General features: G+C 38.6%; 1 protein-coding gene across 6 annotated transcripts in view; it reads left to right on the forward strand.

Annotated features, from left to right (window-relative positions):
* The window catches only part of ptk2bb (protein tyrosine kinase 2 beta, b), an 87,374-nt gene that overhangs the window by 68,508 nt on the left and 1,388 nt on the right, over positions 1-17,478 (forward strand). For 5 of the 6 annotated variants that reach the window (XM_061886250.1, XM_061886251.1, XM_061886249.1 and 2 more), the window contains 8 exons: positions 240-299; positions 382-507; positions 595-747; positions 962-997; positions 3,946-3,970; positions 5,314-5,348; positions 11,816-11,950; positions 12,061-12,141. In XM_061886250.1, the coding sequence (XP_061742234.1) occupies positions 240-299; positions 382-507; positions 595-747; positions 962-997; positions 3,946-3,970; positions 5,314-5,348; positions 11,816-11,950; positions 12,061-12,141 (651 nt within the window). The remainder of the gene's footprint in view (positions 1-239; positions 300-381; positions 508-594; positions 748-961; positions 998-3,945; positions 3,971-5,313; positions 5,349-11,815; positions 11,951-12,060; positions 12,142-17,478) is intronic. The other variant, XM_061886253.1, reaches the window with a different exon arrangement.

The raw sequence follows: 17,478 nt of genomic DNA on the forward strand, positions 1-17,478 counted from the left end.
GATGTTTTATTAAGTAAAATAAATTAGCTACATGGATAGATAATTTCACTAGTATTTAGTCCTAAAAGCCAGTCCTTTTGACTTATGTTTTTGTCAGCTCCTTTTTGCTGTGTTATGAGCACATTCGACAATACTGTGATGATAATGTTAACCGTGATAGTGTTAGTCACAATAACCATGATATGAAATTGTCATATTGTTATCCCTAATTTCATGCCTACCTCTTCCTTCACTTGAAGCCTTCAAGGAAAAAATCTGTCCGCATTGGAAACACACTCAGCATCTGCCTACACATTCAGGTACATAATTCCATCACAGGTTTGAATTCCATTCTAAATCACGCTTTGATTATATACGTATGTTTTGTTTTTGTATACACAGCAGAACGGAGCCTGGTGCGGCAGCTCTCCTGACCTGGCCAGTCTCAGGGAATATCAGTCCCCTGTGGACTCCATGAACTCCACCCTACCACTAGCTCTCAGGTCCCCTCGTCGTCGCAGCATGGGGGTAAAGACACTACCTTATGGGGGATACATTGTGGTTATCTACAACTATACAGTTCTATGTTTTTATTTGTATATGATTGTCTCCCAGGAGAGTGAGTTTCCTTTGTTGGAGCCCAACAGCCGCGAAAACGCTCAGCGCCTGTGGCGCAGGAAGCAACAGCAAATGCACGCCACCCTCCGCAATCAGAAAAAGGAAATGGTGGAGGATGAAAAGTGGCTGGAGAAAAAGGAGAGACTCCTGGTGGGGAACTGTGCTATGCTAAGTGTTATCAACCCGCTGTCTCCGTCCCTGTGTACCCCCAATCCTGACGCCGATGCAGCCTGGGGCAGCGTCACCCCCTTCGCTCGCTCCAGGCGTCCCACTTGTCTTAAAGTCAACGTTCCCCTGCTTACTGTTCCAAAGAGAGGATCCATGTCGCTTGTCTATAAAAATGAACCTGCCTATTCTTTTGCAGGACCCCTTGGGACCAGAAGACCTCTCTCCTGCAGTGGTAGGAGTCGCCCTTTTTGTCTTGTATACCTACAAAACCCCAAATCAGTGAAGTTGGCACATAGTGTAAATCCTAAATGTAAACGGAATACAATGATTTGCAAGTCATCCATTCATTTTCTACCGCTTATTCCCTTTTGGGGTCGCGGGGGGCGCTGGCGCCTATCTCAGCTACAAGCGGGCGGAAGGCGGGGTACACCCTGGACAAGTCGCCACCTCATCGCAGGGCCAACACAGATAGACAGACAACATTCACACTCACATTCACACACTAGGGCCAATTTTAGTGTTGCCAATCAACCTATCCCCAGGTGCATGTCTTTGGAAGTGGGAGGAAGCCGGAGTACCCGGAGGGAACCCACACATTCACGGGGAGAACATGCAAACTCCACACAGAAAGATCCCGAGCCTGGATTTGAACCCAGGACTGCAGGAACTTCGTATTGTGAGGCAGACGAACTAACCCCTCTGCCACCGTGAAGCCTTTGCAAGTCATTTTCAACTTATATTCAATTGAATAGACTGCAAAGACAATATATTTAATGTTGAACTGAGAAACATATACATTTTTTTGGTTTATACAAATAATCATTAACCTAGAATTTAATGGCAGCACATTGCAAAAAAGTTGGCACATTTTTTACCAATGTGTTATATGGCCATTCCTTTTAACAACAGTCTGTAAACCAGGGGCGCTCACACTTTTTCTGCAGGCGAGCTACTTTTCAATTGACCAAGTCGAGGAGATCTACCTCATTCCTATTTATAATTTATATTTATTTATTTATGAAAGAGACATTTTTGTTAACAAGTTAATGGTGTTTAATGATAATACAAGCATGTTTAACACACATAGATTCCTTTCTTTCATGAAGACAAGAATATAAGTTGGTGTATTTGATTCTGATGACTTGCATTGATTGGAATTAGACAGTGGTGCTGATAACGTCCGCATTTTCAAATGGAGGAAAAAAAAAAGTCCTCCTTTCTGTCCAATACCACATGAAAGTGGTTGGATTTGGCATCTCATTCGTCCAACTTGCATACTCGTTTTTAAACACTTTGTTATGAGAGTAGCATATGTGTGTGGCCCTTTAATGTCTGGCAGCAGGTGAGTGACGTCAGTGAGTGTGCGGGTGGGCAAGCAAGTGAGAAAGCGGTCGCTGAGGGCGGGGGAGAAATACATTGGCATCAAACTCCGTAGCTTGCTAGCTTGTGCACGCTAGCTTTCTGAGACTCTTATTTTGTTAGCACAGGCAGGATGAAACAGGTCTTTTATGGTGAAGACAGGAACTGTGCAGTCGGTCTTTAGAGTTTTGACAGTAGGTACGGAGTCTCTAGAAATAAAATGTGTTTTTCTGCGTCCGCCCTGTTAGTGATTTTTTTCTTAAATATGAGCTCGCAGCAGCCAGCGTCATCTCAAAAGATCCTCGGGTGCCGAGAATGTCAAACTGACGAAAGTGAAGTCTTGGTATGATTGATGATTGCTCATTTTTATGTCTATTTTTTAATGCCTGGCTTGAGATCGACTGACACACCCTCCGAGATCGACCAGTCGATCGCGATCGACGTAATGGGCACCCCTGCTGTAAACGTTAGGGAACTGAGGAGACCAATTTTTGTAGCTTTTCAGGTGGATTTCTTTCCCATTCTTGCTTGATGTACAACTTATGTTGTTCAACAGTCCGGGGTCTTTGTTTTAGTATCTTACGCTTCATGATGCGCCACACATTTTCAATGGGAGACAGGTCTGGACTACAGGCAGGCCAATCTAATACCTGCACTATTTTACTAAGAAGCCACACTGTTGTAACTTGTGCAAAATATGGCTTTACATTGTCTTGCTGAATTAAGCAGGGGCGTCCATAAAAAATACATTGCTTGGATGGCAACATATGTTGCTCTAAAACCCGTATTTACCTTTCAGCATTAATGGTGCCTTCACAGACGTGTAAGTTACCCATGCCTTGGGCACTAATACACCCCCATACCATCACAGATACTGGCTTTTGAAGTTTGCACCATTAACAGTCGGGATAGTTATATTCCTCTTTGGTCCGCAAAACACCACGTTCAAAGTTTCCAAAATTAATTTAAAATGTGGACTCGTCAGACCAAAGAACACTTTTCCACTTTGCATCAGTCCATCTTAGATTAAGTCCGGGCCCAGGGAAGCCGGCGACGTTTCTGGGTGTTGTTGATAAATGGTTTTGGCTTTGCACAGTAGTGTTTTAACTTGCAATTACAGATGTACGGCAAGCTGTAGTTACTGACTGGTTTTCTGAAGAGTTCCTGAGCCCTTGTGGTGATATCCTTTACACACTGTTGCTTTTTGATGCAGTACCGTCTGAGGGATCGAAGGGTCTGTAATATCGCTTACGTGCAGTAATTTCTCCAGATTCTCTTAACCTTTTGATATTACGGACCGTAGATTCTGTAATCCCTAAATTCCTTGCAAAGCTTGTTATCAAATGTTCTTAAACTGTTGGACAATTGGCTCACGCATTTGTTCACAAAGTGGTGACCCTCGCCCCATCCTTGTTTGTGAATGACTGAGCATTTCATTGAGGCTGCTTTTATATCCAATCATGGCACCCACCTTTTCCCAATTAGCCTGTTCACCTGTGGGACGTTCCGAATAGAGTTTGATGAGCATTCCTCAACTTTTCCAGTGTTTTTTGCCACTTTTACAAGCTTTTTTCAAACATGTTGCAGGCATCAAATTCCAAATGAGCTAATATTTACAAAAAATAAACTTTACCAGTTCGAACGTTAAGTATCTCTTCTTTGCAGTGTATTCAATTGAATTTAGGTTGAAAAGGAATGGCAAATCCTTGTATTCTGTTTTTATTTAAGATTTACACAACATACCAACTTCACTGGTTTTGGGTTTTGTACTTACACTCTTCAAACATCATCTTGATGTCTCTTTTTATCTTGTCTTTGCAGTCCAAAGCAGAGGAAGCTGAAAATGGTAAAAGCCTTAAGAATAAATATACTTTAGGAAGAGGATTCAAATTGCCCCGTTTGTCACAGTTTACATGAAACATGAACAATTGGGGTGTGTGCACTATCCACTTTGGTCACCAGATAGCAGTAATACCAACTTTGACCACAGCGACAGTTACTATGTAGAGTGGCGCTTTCCATATTTTTATCAGACTGCATTGCAAAATGATTAACTCCACCAAAAAAGGGGGGCTTAAGAATCCCCTCCCTACTGTAGGCATGTTCTTAGGCGTAAAAGCAACATTTTTGGTCCAAAAATACGATTTTTAGTGTTATAACAGTGCTATATTCTTAATGATGCATTCAAGGGCTTATAATATTTTTGACCTTTGAATAGTCTTGAAACAATATAATGTTTTGTTTGTAAATAAATCACTATAAAAGTGTTAATACAAATTTTACCAAATTGCAATAAAATAATTAGAAAAAAGTAATACTGTATTTACATATATATATATATATATATATATATAAATTTAGCTTAATTAAAAAATGTATATAATTGAATTGGTAATAAATGAAAAATTGTATAATTACAATAGATTTTTCTAGATCGTACAGTCTTCTACTTTTGCAACTATAACATGTAAGTAGACTTACACAGCAAAGTGGTCCCTCATGTATCGCTGTTAATTTGTTCCGGACATAGTTGCAATAAATGAAGTATAAATTATTAATTATAAATTGAATATATTCATAGCTACATTCATAACATTCTTTGTAAGTTTTTTTAACATTACAAGAGGCATATGAATATGAAATACAGTAACCCTTTTTAGTCACCTTTACACTCTTGTAATTCAAAAAAGTAATGCCGCCTGCAGCCAATCAGCAGCCACGATACTAAACAGCATGCTCTGATTGGTCTGGTCTCCTCTTGTGGCCAATACTACTGTAGTATTGATATTTCTAACTTTATTTAGCCACTTTTCCGCTTGAAAAAGCTTACTGGAGGTCCAAAAACTATAAAATATGCTTAGGAAAAGATTTAAAATATCAGCAATATCATAAAAAAATCAGCGATGGGGTGAAGTCGCAATATGTTAAGCACAATACGGCGAGGGACGACTGTTTATTACCTGCTTTTTGAGTTCATAGCTTGGTAGCACATGTTTTAATACAGACAGACATTAAGTTGCATTTATTAGCAAGGCCAAGGAAAAGAGAACATTTGAAGGATATCATTTTGAAAAATATGATCATTTATAATATTTTGGCTGTTTGTTTAAATAAGATGAGCAAAATAGTAAATCATAAGCGGGAGTGTAAATAGTGTTAACATTTTGCATTATTATCTGTTTCCCACAGGTCCGCCACACAAGCCCCCGAGACTCGCAGCACAGGTAATCGCTGCAAAGTACTGTTTACGCTAGGCTTTTATAGTACTGGTTTAGTATCACGGTTCTAATGAATAAAAAACAGTACTATACATCGTTTGAAAAGTACCGGTTCCCGAGCATGACGGCGTGTCGTCACATCATGACATTGCTGGTTTTGCAAGCAGAGGAGCATGTTCGGCAGCACACAATCACAGAGTATTTACAAGCAGACACAGTGTGTTGACAAAAGGGAGAACAGACCCATTTTGGCTTGAAAAAAAAAACAATAAAGGTAAAGCTATAACACTGAAACGTCCTCGGGAAGAGGTGCTTTAAGACATGGCTAGCTAGCGGAAAACGACCATCCGCAGTCGGCAGTGTTTTAGCTACTTCTAAATCACTAATCCTCGCCTCCATGGCGACAAATAGTTTCATACCTGTAGGACGGGGAATAGCTAAACAAGCTTCACTAAACACCGTAGGACACAATAGCAAACAGCTAGCTAGCACCCCCGAATGTAAACAAATGCCATGGGTGGATCTACACCTGATATCCACTGTAATGATACCAAGTACAATAGCGTATCTAGTCGATACTACTATGATTACATCGATATTATTTATCGTCACTATTTTTTCACAATTCATATTATGTTTATAAACTCAGGAAGTACGTCCCTGGACACATGAGGACTTTGAATATGACCAGTGTATGTGTAGAAGTGGCTCTCTCGCGGTTTCACAGATGTGCACGTCAAAGTATCCAAGCATACAGAGTTGACAATAGATTTTATGTTTTTCAACACAACCATCAAATGATACACTTTCTTCCAGGACTTTCCAATCCCTCCCTAAACTTCCTCCTCCTCCTGCACCTGGCTGCTCACTGTTTAAGACAACAGATGATTTGATTAACACGTACCACCTGTGAAATCTAATCACCTGCCAGCTGTGTCTCGCCGTCAGCACATGCCCTGCCTACAATTTTTTTTTAACCTTCGTCTTGTGTTAGGGTCGGCACCGACCCGTTTTAGTTTTTAAATGCATAAAAAAACCACATACATTTATTTTTTTGCATCAAAGCTTTTTGACTTTGTCAGGAACCTCTTTGTCAACAAAAGAAAACATTTTAATTTTTTTCACTAAATTATAAAATGCTCTGGTAGAAATTATGCCCTTGGTGTTGTTAGGGTCGGTTTCGAGCCGGTTATAAAAATAAGATGATAAAGCAATGATAAGAGCCAAAACTGAACACACTGACAGCCAGCTCCTCTCCCAATCATGTGAGCTTTAGTGGATTCTCATTTGACCTTGTTATCCTGTACTAAAACAAACAAAAGACGGACACTAAAAGTGTCACTTTTTGCCACTCTGATTTTGTTTTTTTATTAGTTTTGGAACTAGTAATCTATTTCTCTTGGTTTCATTTGCTTGATTGGTTGTTTGTTTGATGTTGTATTTCTGTTGCTGAAGAAAATACTTTTTAGCCTTTTTCTTGAAGTAAATATATATGGGTCGAAATTGACCCGTAACACCATAGATTTTACTATAGTTAAAATTCTTAAAATGAAAAAATAAACAAAACACATTTATTTAAGAGATGTGTTCTATTACCCCTTAGTAATAGTTAGGTAACACAACAACCTTTTTTTATTTATATGATTCTCTTGAGGTTCGTTTTACCATTTTTAAAAATTGAAATCGAGGGGTATACTGACAAAATAAGGCCCAATGGCCCAAACCAAAAATATTAAAACCAATATTTTCAAGGATAAGGAAGCCTAACAAGGTAACCAAAAGATGAGAAACAAATTGGATGATAGGTAATTGTTTTTAGTGTATTTTACAGCTGATTTAAAACATGGGTCAAAACCGACCCGTTAACATAAGAGACGGTAACAGAAAGCTAACACAAGAGGAAGATTAAGGACAAAATTGCAATAATAAACATTTGTTTAATGTACCCTAAGATTTTTTGTTAATATAAAGACAATAATCTATTTCCTTTGTGGTCCCCTTATGTAAAAATAAAATACCGAAAAGTATGGAAATACATTTTGGTACCGGTACTAAAATATTAGTATGGGGACAACCCCAGAGTACGCAGGTGTCTAGAGAGTGCTAACTTTCCAGACTGTGGTTTGCATTACACTTCGCCCTCCTCCAGCCTTTAGCGTGTAATGACGTAAGCCCGAATGCAACACACAGGCGTGTGCATTAGCTTGGCGTGTGGTCAGCTAAAGATAGCGATTTAGCAAAGATTAGCTACCTAACATTATTTTTTATAATTTTTATTGAATGTATATTTTATTATACTGACATGACTGCAAATGTTTGGATTTTTTTAAAACACCTGCAAACTTGACAGTGCACGCAAAGCTGATCTACTAAACTTGTCTTAAATAAAAGAATAGACATATTGTATATTCAGGAGTATAATTTTTTGGGTGCTGGATGATTAAAAACTAAACTAAATTGATGCAATCTAGTTGTCTGCTGGTGTTTTTTTTTTTTTTTTAAAGCGTATGTTTTTTATACAAGAAATATAATATATTTTCTATGAATGGTAAATGGGTTGTACTTGTACAGCGCTTTTGTACCCCTTTTTAAAGAGCCCAAAGCGCTTTGACAGTATTTCCACATTCGCCCATTCACACACTGACAGCAGGAGCTGCCATGCAAGGCGCTCACCAGGGCCCATCAGGAGCAAGGGTGAAGTGTCTTGCCCAAGGACAGAACGGACGTGACTAGGATGGTAGAAGGTTGGGATTGAACCAGTAACCCTCAGTTTGCTGGCACAGCCACTCTACCAACTTCGCCAAGCCGTCCCTACTAAAAAAAACATCTTGCAATACGCATTTTCTTACGTTTGGATCAATCTGACGCATTGCTAAAAATAGATTGTGATCTTATATTGCAGAAAAGGTGTTATAGTTACAATGCTGCTTGTTGAACATCGCACACAGGTTGGAGAGTATGTCATGAATGTGCAGTAAATGAGTGTCTTATTGGTGACACCGCTTAGTACGTGCAAAAAACTCATCTTGTCAATTGTACATGCAATTTTAGTAGATTACATACAACACGCCTACTAATAGTACATGCAATAAAGGGGAGTATTTGGATCTTAGTAGATGAGAGACAAGCCCATCCATCCATCCATCCATCATCTTCCACTTATCCGAGGTCGGGTCGCGGGGGCAGCAGCCTAACCAGGGAAGCCCAGACTTCCCTATCTCCAGCCACTTCGTCTAGCTCTTCCCGGGGGATCCCGAGGCGTTCCCAGGCCAGCCGGGAGACATAGTCTTCCCGACGTGTCCTGGGTCTTCCCCGTGGCCTCCTACCAGCTGGACGTGCCCTAAACACATCCCTAGGGAGGAGTTCGGGTGGCATCCTGACCAGATGCCCGAACCACCTCATCTGGCTCCTCTCGATGTGGAGGAGCAGCGGCTTTACTTTGAGTTCCTCCCGGATGGCAGAGCTTCTCACCCTATCTCTAAGGGAGAGCCCCGCCACACGGCGGAGGAAACTCATTTCGGCCGCTTGTACCCGTGATCTTATCCTTTCGGTCATGACCCAAAGCTCATGACCATAGGTGAGGATGGGAACGTACATCGACCGGTAAATTGAGAGCTTTGCCTTCCGGCTGAGCTCCTTCTTCACCACAACGGATCGGTACAACGTCCGCATTACTGAAGACGCCGCACCGATCCGCCTGTCGATCTCACAATCCACTCTTCCCCCGCTCGTGAACAAGACTCCTAGGTACTTGAACTCCTCCACTGGGGGCAGGGTCTCCTCCCCAACCCGGAGATGGCACTCCACCCTTTTCCCCGGGCGAGAACCATGGACTCGGACTTGGAGGTGCTGATTCTCATTCCGGTCGCTTCACACTCGGCTGCGAACCGATCCAGTGAGAGCTGAAGATCCCGGTCAGATGAAGCCATCAGGACCACATCATCTGCAAAAAGCAGAGACCTAATCCCGTGGCCACCAAACCGGATCCCCTCAACGCCTTGGCTGCGCCTAAAAATTCGGTCCATAAAAGTTATGAACAGAATTAGTAGATGAGAGACAAGCATCAACTTTTTTTGTTTAATGTAAATTTTTATTGTGAAAAGTAGTTGCACTTTATAATATGTATATAAATAATATTATATAGTCGAGGTTGCTGTAGTTTCTGTTATACAGTGCTCAATACAGCGGAATATACAGAGCATGGAAACCTGTGAAACAGGCTTGTAGGGATGAAATAGCCTCCGTTTTTTTCCTGACCTAACGTGTATATATATATATATACATACATACATATATATATGCACATATTTATATATATTAGGGCTGCGAATCTTTGGGTGTCCCACGATTCGATTCAATATCGATTTTTGGGGTCACGATTCGATAATATATCGCTTTTTTTTTTTTTCGATTCAATGCGATTCTCGATTCAAAAACGATATTTTTCCGATTCAAAACGATTCTGTATTCATTCAATACATAGGATTTCAGCAGGTTCTAACCCAGTCTGATGACATGCAAGCAGAGTAGTAGTTTTTTTTTTAAAAAGCTTTTATAATTGTAAACGACAATGTTTTATCAACTCATTGCAATAATGTAAATTTGTTTTAAGTATTAAATGAACCAAAAATATGACTTATTTTATCTTTGTGAAAACATTGGACACAGTGTGTTGTCAAGCTTATGAGATGCGATGCAAGTGTAAGCCACTGTGACACTATTGTTCTTTTTTTTTTTTTTTTATAAATGTCTAATGATAATGTCAATGAGGGATTTTTAATCACTGCTATGCTGAAATTATAACTAATATTGATACTGTTGTTGATAATATTCATATTTGTTTCACTACTTTTGGTTTGTTCTGTGTCGTGTTTGTGTCTCCTTTCAATTGCTCTGTTTATTGCAGTTCTGAGTGTTGCTGGGTCAGGTTTGGTTTTGGAATTGGATTGCATTGTTATGGTTTTGCTGTGTAGTGGTTTGTTGGATTGATAAAAAATAAAATAAATCTTTTTTTTTTTTTAAATGAGAATCGATTCTGAATCGCACAACATATTCGATTTGTATTCGAATCGATTTTTTCCCACACCCCTAATAAATATATTTATACAGTGGGGCAAAAAAGTATTTAGTAAGCCACCGATTGTGCAAGTTCTCTCACTTAAAATGATGACAGAGGTCTGTAATTTTCATCATAGGTACACTTCAACTGTGAGAGACAGAATGCGGGGAAAAAATCCAGGAATTTACATTTAAGATTTTTAAAGAATTTTTTTTGTAAATGGTGGAAAATAAGTATTTGGTCAACCATTCAAACCTCGCACTGATGGAAGGAGGTTTTGGCTCAAAATCTCACGATACATGGCCCCATTCATTCTTTCCTTAACACGGATCAATCGCCCTGTCCCCTTAGCAGAAAAACAGCCCCAAAGCATGATGTTTCCACCCCCATGCTTCACAGTAGGTATAAACATGATGAGTTGAGTTTATACGAAAAAAGTTCTATTTTGGTTTCATCTGACCACATGACATTCTCCCAATCCTCTGCTGTATCATCCATGTGCTCTCTGGCAAACTTCAGACGGGGCTGGACATGCACTTGCTTAAGCAAGGGGACACGTCTGGCACTGCAGGATTTGATTCCCTGTCGGCGTAGTGTGTTACTGATGGTAACCTTTGTTACTTTGGTCCCAGCTCTCTGCAAGTCATTCACCAGGTCCCCCCGTGTGGTTCTGGGATTTTTGCTCACCTTTCTCGTGATCACTTTGACCCCACGGGATGAGATCTTGCGTGGAGCCCCAGATCGAGGGAGATTATCAGTGGTCTTGTATGTCTTCCATTTTCTGATAATTGTTCCCACAGTTGATTTTTTCACACCAAGCTGCTTGCCTATTGTAGATTCACTCTTCCCAGTCTGGTGCAGGTCTACAATTCTTTTCCTGGTGTCCTTCGACAGCTCTTTGGTCTTGGCCATAGTGGAGTTTGGAGTCTGTTTGAGGCTGTGGACAGGTGTCTTTTAGATAGATAACAAGTTCAAACAAGTGCCATTAATACAGGTAACGAGTGGAGGACAGAAGAGCTTCTTAAAGAAATGTTACAGGTCTGTGAGAGCCTGAGATCTTCCTTGTTGGAAGTGACCAAATACTTATTTTCCACCATAATGTACAAATTCTTTTAAATTCCTACAATGTGAATTCCTGGATTTTTTTTCACATTGTCTCTCACAGTTGAAGTGTACCTATGATGAAAATTACAGACCCCTGTCATCATTTTACGTGGGAGAACTTGCACAATCGGTGGCTGACTAAATACTTTTTTGCCCCATGGTATATAAGTGTGTATATGTGTTCTGTTAAACTACTAGTGTTATTAGGTAGCCGGCGGTGGTGGGGTTTTTTGGTTTGACAAATGTAACTTTGACATACTGCCCCCTTTATCTGTGCTTTTCTGCAACATGTTATCCTGTTCTTGCCCAGCCGGCGCCCACAGCCGATCTGGACCGCTCTGACGACAAAGTATACCACTACGTTATGAACCTGGTCAAAGTGGTGGTTCAGCTCAAGAACGACATCGTGAACATGCAGTCCGACGAGTATATCACTGTCGTCAAGGTGCATATCATGTCGTGTACTGTTGTTTTTTATGCTGTGTGGACATTTTTCAAGGTGGTTATAAAGTGTAAAGTGTGCCGTTAAAGTGATGCATCGCTCTCTCCTTGCAGAGTGTGGGGATGGCCTTAAGGGATCTGATTGGCAGTGTGGATGACATACTGCCCTCTCTGCATGAGTCTGTGCGGACCGAGGTATAAGCTTCTTTTTCACATTACAAATAATGGAAATATGAATAATTTGTTCCCGCGCCAAACTGTGGCTGCAATTGAATATTTATGTTTATTCAATGTTGTTTGAGTCATTCCCTCCAGGGTTTTTTTTTTTTTTTTTGTGATTGCAACTTTTTCAGAAAGTCACTGCAAAAGTTAAAATTTTTTGATTTGATGATTTTTTTTTTTTTCAATAACCGTGAATAGACTTGTGATTTTATAAATCGATATTTTAAGTCTTTGCAACAATTGATGGGAACAAAAACTTTGAAAACAATACTATTTTGATGTTTTACTCATTTTAAATCGCACTTAAAAGTAGACACTAGATCAGGGGAGGCAAACTTGTTTTCATGGAAGGCCACATCGCAGTCATAACTGCCCTCAGAGGGTCGCTTTATAACTGTGAATGTCATAATATAAAACTATAATCGCCTCATTGTATTATTGCCTATGCATTTGGTTATTTTGTTTTTGTACGTCGGATAAGCGGAAGAAGATGTATGTATGTATGTAAAGTGATGGATAACGTGCTTTGAAATCGTAAGTCAAGGTGAGAAGCAAAGTATTTATTGTTATTTTTACAAGCTATCATATGGCATATAACAGGCCAAGGCCATTATTTTGTCTCAAGCGGCCACATTTAGAGAAAAACATGTGTCTGGGAGCTGGTCTATCTATTTTTAGGAACACTAATAGAAAACCTCACAATAATGTCTGAATGCTAAAAAACGTTTTGACAGACCGCCTTAAAGGACCTACTGAAATGAGATTTTCTTATTTAAACGGGGATTGGAGGTCCATTATGTGTGTTATACTTCATCATTTCGAGATATTGCCATATTTTCGCTGAAACATAACATCGACGATAAAGTGCGCAACTTTTGGTGCTGATAAAAAAAGCCTCGCCTTTACCGGAAGTCGCAGACGATGTCACAAGGGTAAGGGCTCCTCATGTCCTCATGTTGTTTTTAATGGGAGCCTCCAGCAGCAAGAGCTATTCGGACAGAGAAAATTACAATTTCCCCATTAATTTGAGCGAGGACGAAAGATCCGTGGATAATGAAATTGATAGCGAAGGACTAGAAAAAAAAAATTATAAAATAAAATAAAAAGTGATGGCTCCGGGCGGCGGCAATGTGAGCGTTTCAGATGTAATTAGACACATTTACTAGGATAATTCTGGAAGATCCCTTATCTACTTGCGTTAATAGTGTTTTAGTGAGATTGTAAAGACATACCTGGAGGTCAGATGGCTGCAGTGAACACGCAGTGTCTCAGAGAGAAGCCGAGGAGCCAAGCTCACAGCTGCCTTTCAAACAGCTACTGCAGGAGGACAAATAATCCAATGATGTCTCCAGTAAGATATATATCACAATTTTCCCATCCAAAAACATGCTGGTTGACATAGAGAAACATGTTCGCTTGACCGCTCTATGTTAAAAACAAAGAAACACCGGCTTTCCACCAACAGCATTGTTCTTTATAGTCTCCATTATTAATTGAACAAATTGCAAAAGATTCAGCAACACAGATGTCCAAATAACTGTATAATTATGCGATGAAAAGAGACTACTTATAGCCGTAACTGGTGCTGAGCTAATATTTCCTGACAGTCCGTGAGGTCACGCGCACGCGTCATCATTCCGCGACGTTTACAACAAGAAAAACCCCGCGGGAAATTTAAAATTGCAATTTAGTCAACTAAACCGGCCGTATAGGCATGTGTTGCAACGTTAATATTTCATCATTGATGTATAAACTATCAGACTGCGTGGTCGGTAGTAGTAGGTTTCTGTAGGCCTTTAAAAAACGGAATGGAATATTATTTTTTTTTACTGAATGAGACACCCGGAATCTACATGGAAATAAAGAATGTGGGATTTACAATACTATGAACAATAAAACACTGAATATTGACAACATATGAACATCACACCCCCTCTTGATCAAGATATTTTACAATCAAGCGAAACACAACAAAAATGCAACAAACACAGCGAAATATGAACGTTAAGGTTAAAAAAAAAAAAAAACACCTACAATCTGACATATAACTAAGCTTTAGAAAATCTCCTTCCATGTCTGTCACTGACACCCGCATGTCAGGGTGACCTCTTTGGAAAGGCTCCCACACTGCTTGGTGCCTCGTCTGAGCTGCTGTGACTTAGATTACCATAATAACTAATTAGATTACCATAGTAAATAGTATATCGTGAAAAAAAGCGCAGATTCCCACCATTGAAATACATTGTATAGTTCAAGACTTACGGTAAATTGAAAACATCACTGCACATCATAATGCATAATGCACATCCCAAAAGGGAATAAGCGGTAGAAAATGGATGGATGGATCTAAGCAAGTTATCCATCAAATTGTGCAATTGGGACGGCGTGGCGCAGTGGAAGAGTGGCCGTGCGCAACCCGAGGGTCCCTGGTTCAATCCCCACCTAGTACCAACCTCGTCATGTCCGTTGTGTCCTAAGCAAGACACTTCACCCTTGCTCCTGATGGGTGCTGGTTAGCGCCTTGCATGGCAGCTCCCTCCATCAGTGTGTGAATGTGTGTGTGAATGGGTAAATGTGGAAGTAGTGTCAAAGCGCTTTGAGTACCTTGAAGGTAGAAAAGCGCTATACAAGTGCAACCCATTTATTATTTATTTATGTGAAAGTAACAATAGATTTCATGGTAAAATTGTGAAATTTACTGTGGTTTTTACAGCCTTTTTCTCTAAATAAAGAAAAAATTACTTTTTTACTGTAATAAACTCTGGTGCAGTTTTGGCATTTACAGTAATACACCGAAAAATGTTACAGTTTATTTGCGGTAAAAATAACAAAAAACAAAGAGGCAGCTCAGGTGTCAAAATTTTACCGTAAAATTGCAGGGGTTTTTATCTACAGGAACAAAAAAACAAATGTAAATATTACTGTAAAGTTCTGGAAACTGAGCTGCCTTTTTTTTTTTACCATAAAAACAGCAGTACTGTTTTTCCATTTACAGTAATATACACTACATTTTAAGGTAAAATTATTGCAACTTACCCTTATTTTTTTCTATTTTAGTTTTTAAAAAATATACTAATAAAATGCATCAAAAAAACTGTAGTAATAGTATTCACAGTTAAAAAAAAAGGCCCACTGGGGCCAAACATAACTGCGATGTGGCCCTCAGTGAAAACGACTTTGACACTTCCGGCTTAGTGTCATAGGCAGGAACTAGAAGTAGCTCTGAGCTATGCATGAGGAAGACAGTTGTGCTGTTTGATCGATATATAGTTGATATTTTGTTGCATGTTGCTGATCCTGCATTATCGCCACAAAATGTTGAGTTTTAATGTATGAGATACACTCAGACAAATCAAATCAGCAAAATAACACTGTTTGGCCAAAATGTGCGGGGAAGTTGGACATTGGACAATGTTGCAAGGTTGAGTATGGTTCACAGGGATTTTATGAATTACTGTGAACTGGCACAATCTCGACATCGCAAAATCCTGGAGGGAAAGATAAGTGTTAAAAGAAGTTAATCACTCTGCCCCGGCCTCACTCGGTCTGGTGGTTTTGTTTGCTCCGTGCAACAACTTACGCTCGCGTTTACGTGCCGTGGGCACCGCGCAGCTAGAATAAATAATTTCTTCTCACCTGCGAGCTGCTTCCTGACATCCCTCTGCATCTTGAAAAGACGACCTCCGTCATCAAAATGCCTCGCTAGCGTAACAATGTGTAAAGGATATCACCATATGGGCTCGGGAACACTTCAGAAAACCATCCAAATAACGTCTTTTTCATGGACACCCCTGCTTATTCCAGCAAGACAATGCCAAGCCACATTCTGTTAGTGTTACTACGGTGTGGCTTCATAGTAGGAGTGCTGGCACGAGACTGGCTTGCCTGTAGTTCAGACCTGTCTCCCATTGAAAATGTGTGGCGCAATATAAAGCTTTAAATGCGACAACTGAAACCCCGGACTGTTGAACAACATAAGCTGTACATCAAGCAAGAATGGGAAAAAGTTCCACCTGAAAAGCTTCCAAAAATTGGTCTAATTTCCCAAACGTTTACTGAGTGTTGTTAAAAGAAAGGCCATGTAACACAGTGATAAAAATGCCCATGTGCCAACTTTTTTGCAATGTGTTGCTGCCATTACATTATAAGTTAATGATTATTTACCCCAAAAATAAGTTGCTCAGTTCAAACATGAAGTATCTTGTCTTTGCAGTCTGTTAAATTGAATATAACTTGAAAAGGATTTGCAAATCATTGTATTCTGTTTTTATTTACCATTTACAGAATGTGCCAGCTTAACTGGTTTTGGGTTTTGTAAAATCATTAAAGTTTATTGTAAAGAATAATAAATACATTTTAATTGAATTCTTCATTTTAGCTTCTGTTTTTTCGACGAAGAATATTTGTGAAATATTTCTTCAAACTTATGATTATAATTCAAAAGAACTATTTTGGCAAATCTAGAAAATCTTTAGAATCAAATTTAAATCTTCTTTCAAAGTCTTGAATTTCTTTTTAAATTGTTGTTCTGAAAAATCTAGAAGATATAATGATTTGTCTGTTTGAAATATAGCTTGGTCCAATTTTTTTATATATATTTAAACAAAATGTAGATTGGATTTTAACCTATTTAAAACATGTCATCAAAATTCTAAAATTAATCTAATCGGGAAAAATAATAATGTTCCATAAAATATTTTTTTAATTTTTTCAAAAAGATTCGAATTAGCTAGTTTTTTTCTCCTTTTTTTCGGTTAAGTCGAAATTGAAGATGAACTATGTTTATGTGTAAAGTAAATCTGAACAGCCGATATGGGCATTTACATCAACTATATGATTTGCCTGAGAAGCTGGACAGGACAAAGAAATAGATAAACAATGTTTAAAAATTTAATTTTCATTTTTTGTTTTCTCCTCTTTTAAACCATTCAAGTAAGTGTTTTTTTCATCATTTATTCTCTACAAAAAAAACTTCCGTAAAAGGAAAAAAAAAATGTATGACGGAATGACAGACAGAAATACCCATCTATATATATATATGTATATATATATATATATATATATATATATATATATATATATATATATATATATATATATATATATATATATATATATATATATATATATATATATGTATATATATATATATATATATTTATTTATTTATATGTATATATGTATATATATATATTTATTCATATATATATATATGTATATATATATATATATATATTTATATATATATGTATATATATATATCTTTATATATATATTTATTTATATATATATATATATTTATTTATATAT

This window comes from Nerophis ophidion, linkage group LG24 (assembly GCF_033978795.1).
Source record: "Nerophis ophidion isolate RoL-2023_Sa linkage group LG24, RoL_Noph_v1.0, whole genome shotgun sequence".
Taxonomy (NCBI): Eukaryota; Metazoa; Chordata; class Actinopteri; order Syngnathiformes; family Syngnathidae; genus Nerophis; species Nerophis ophidion.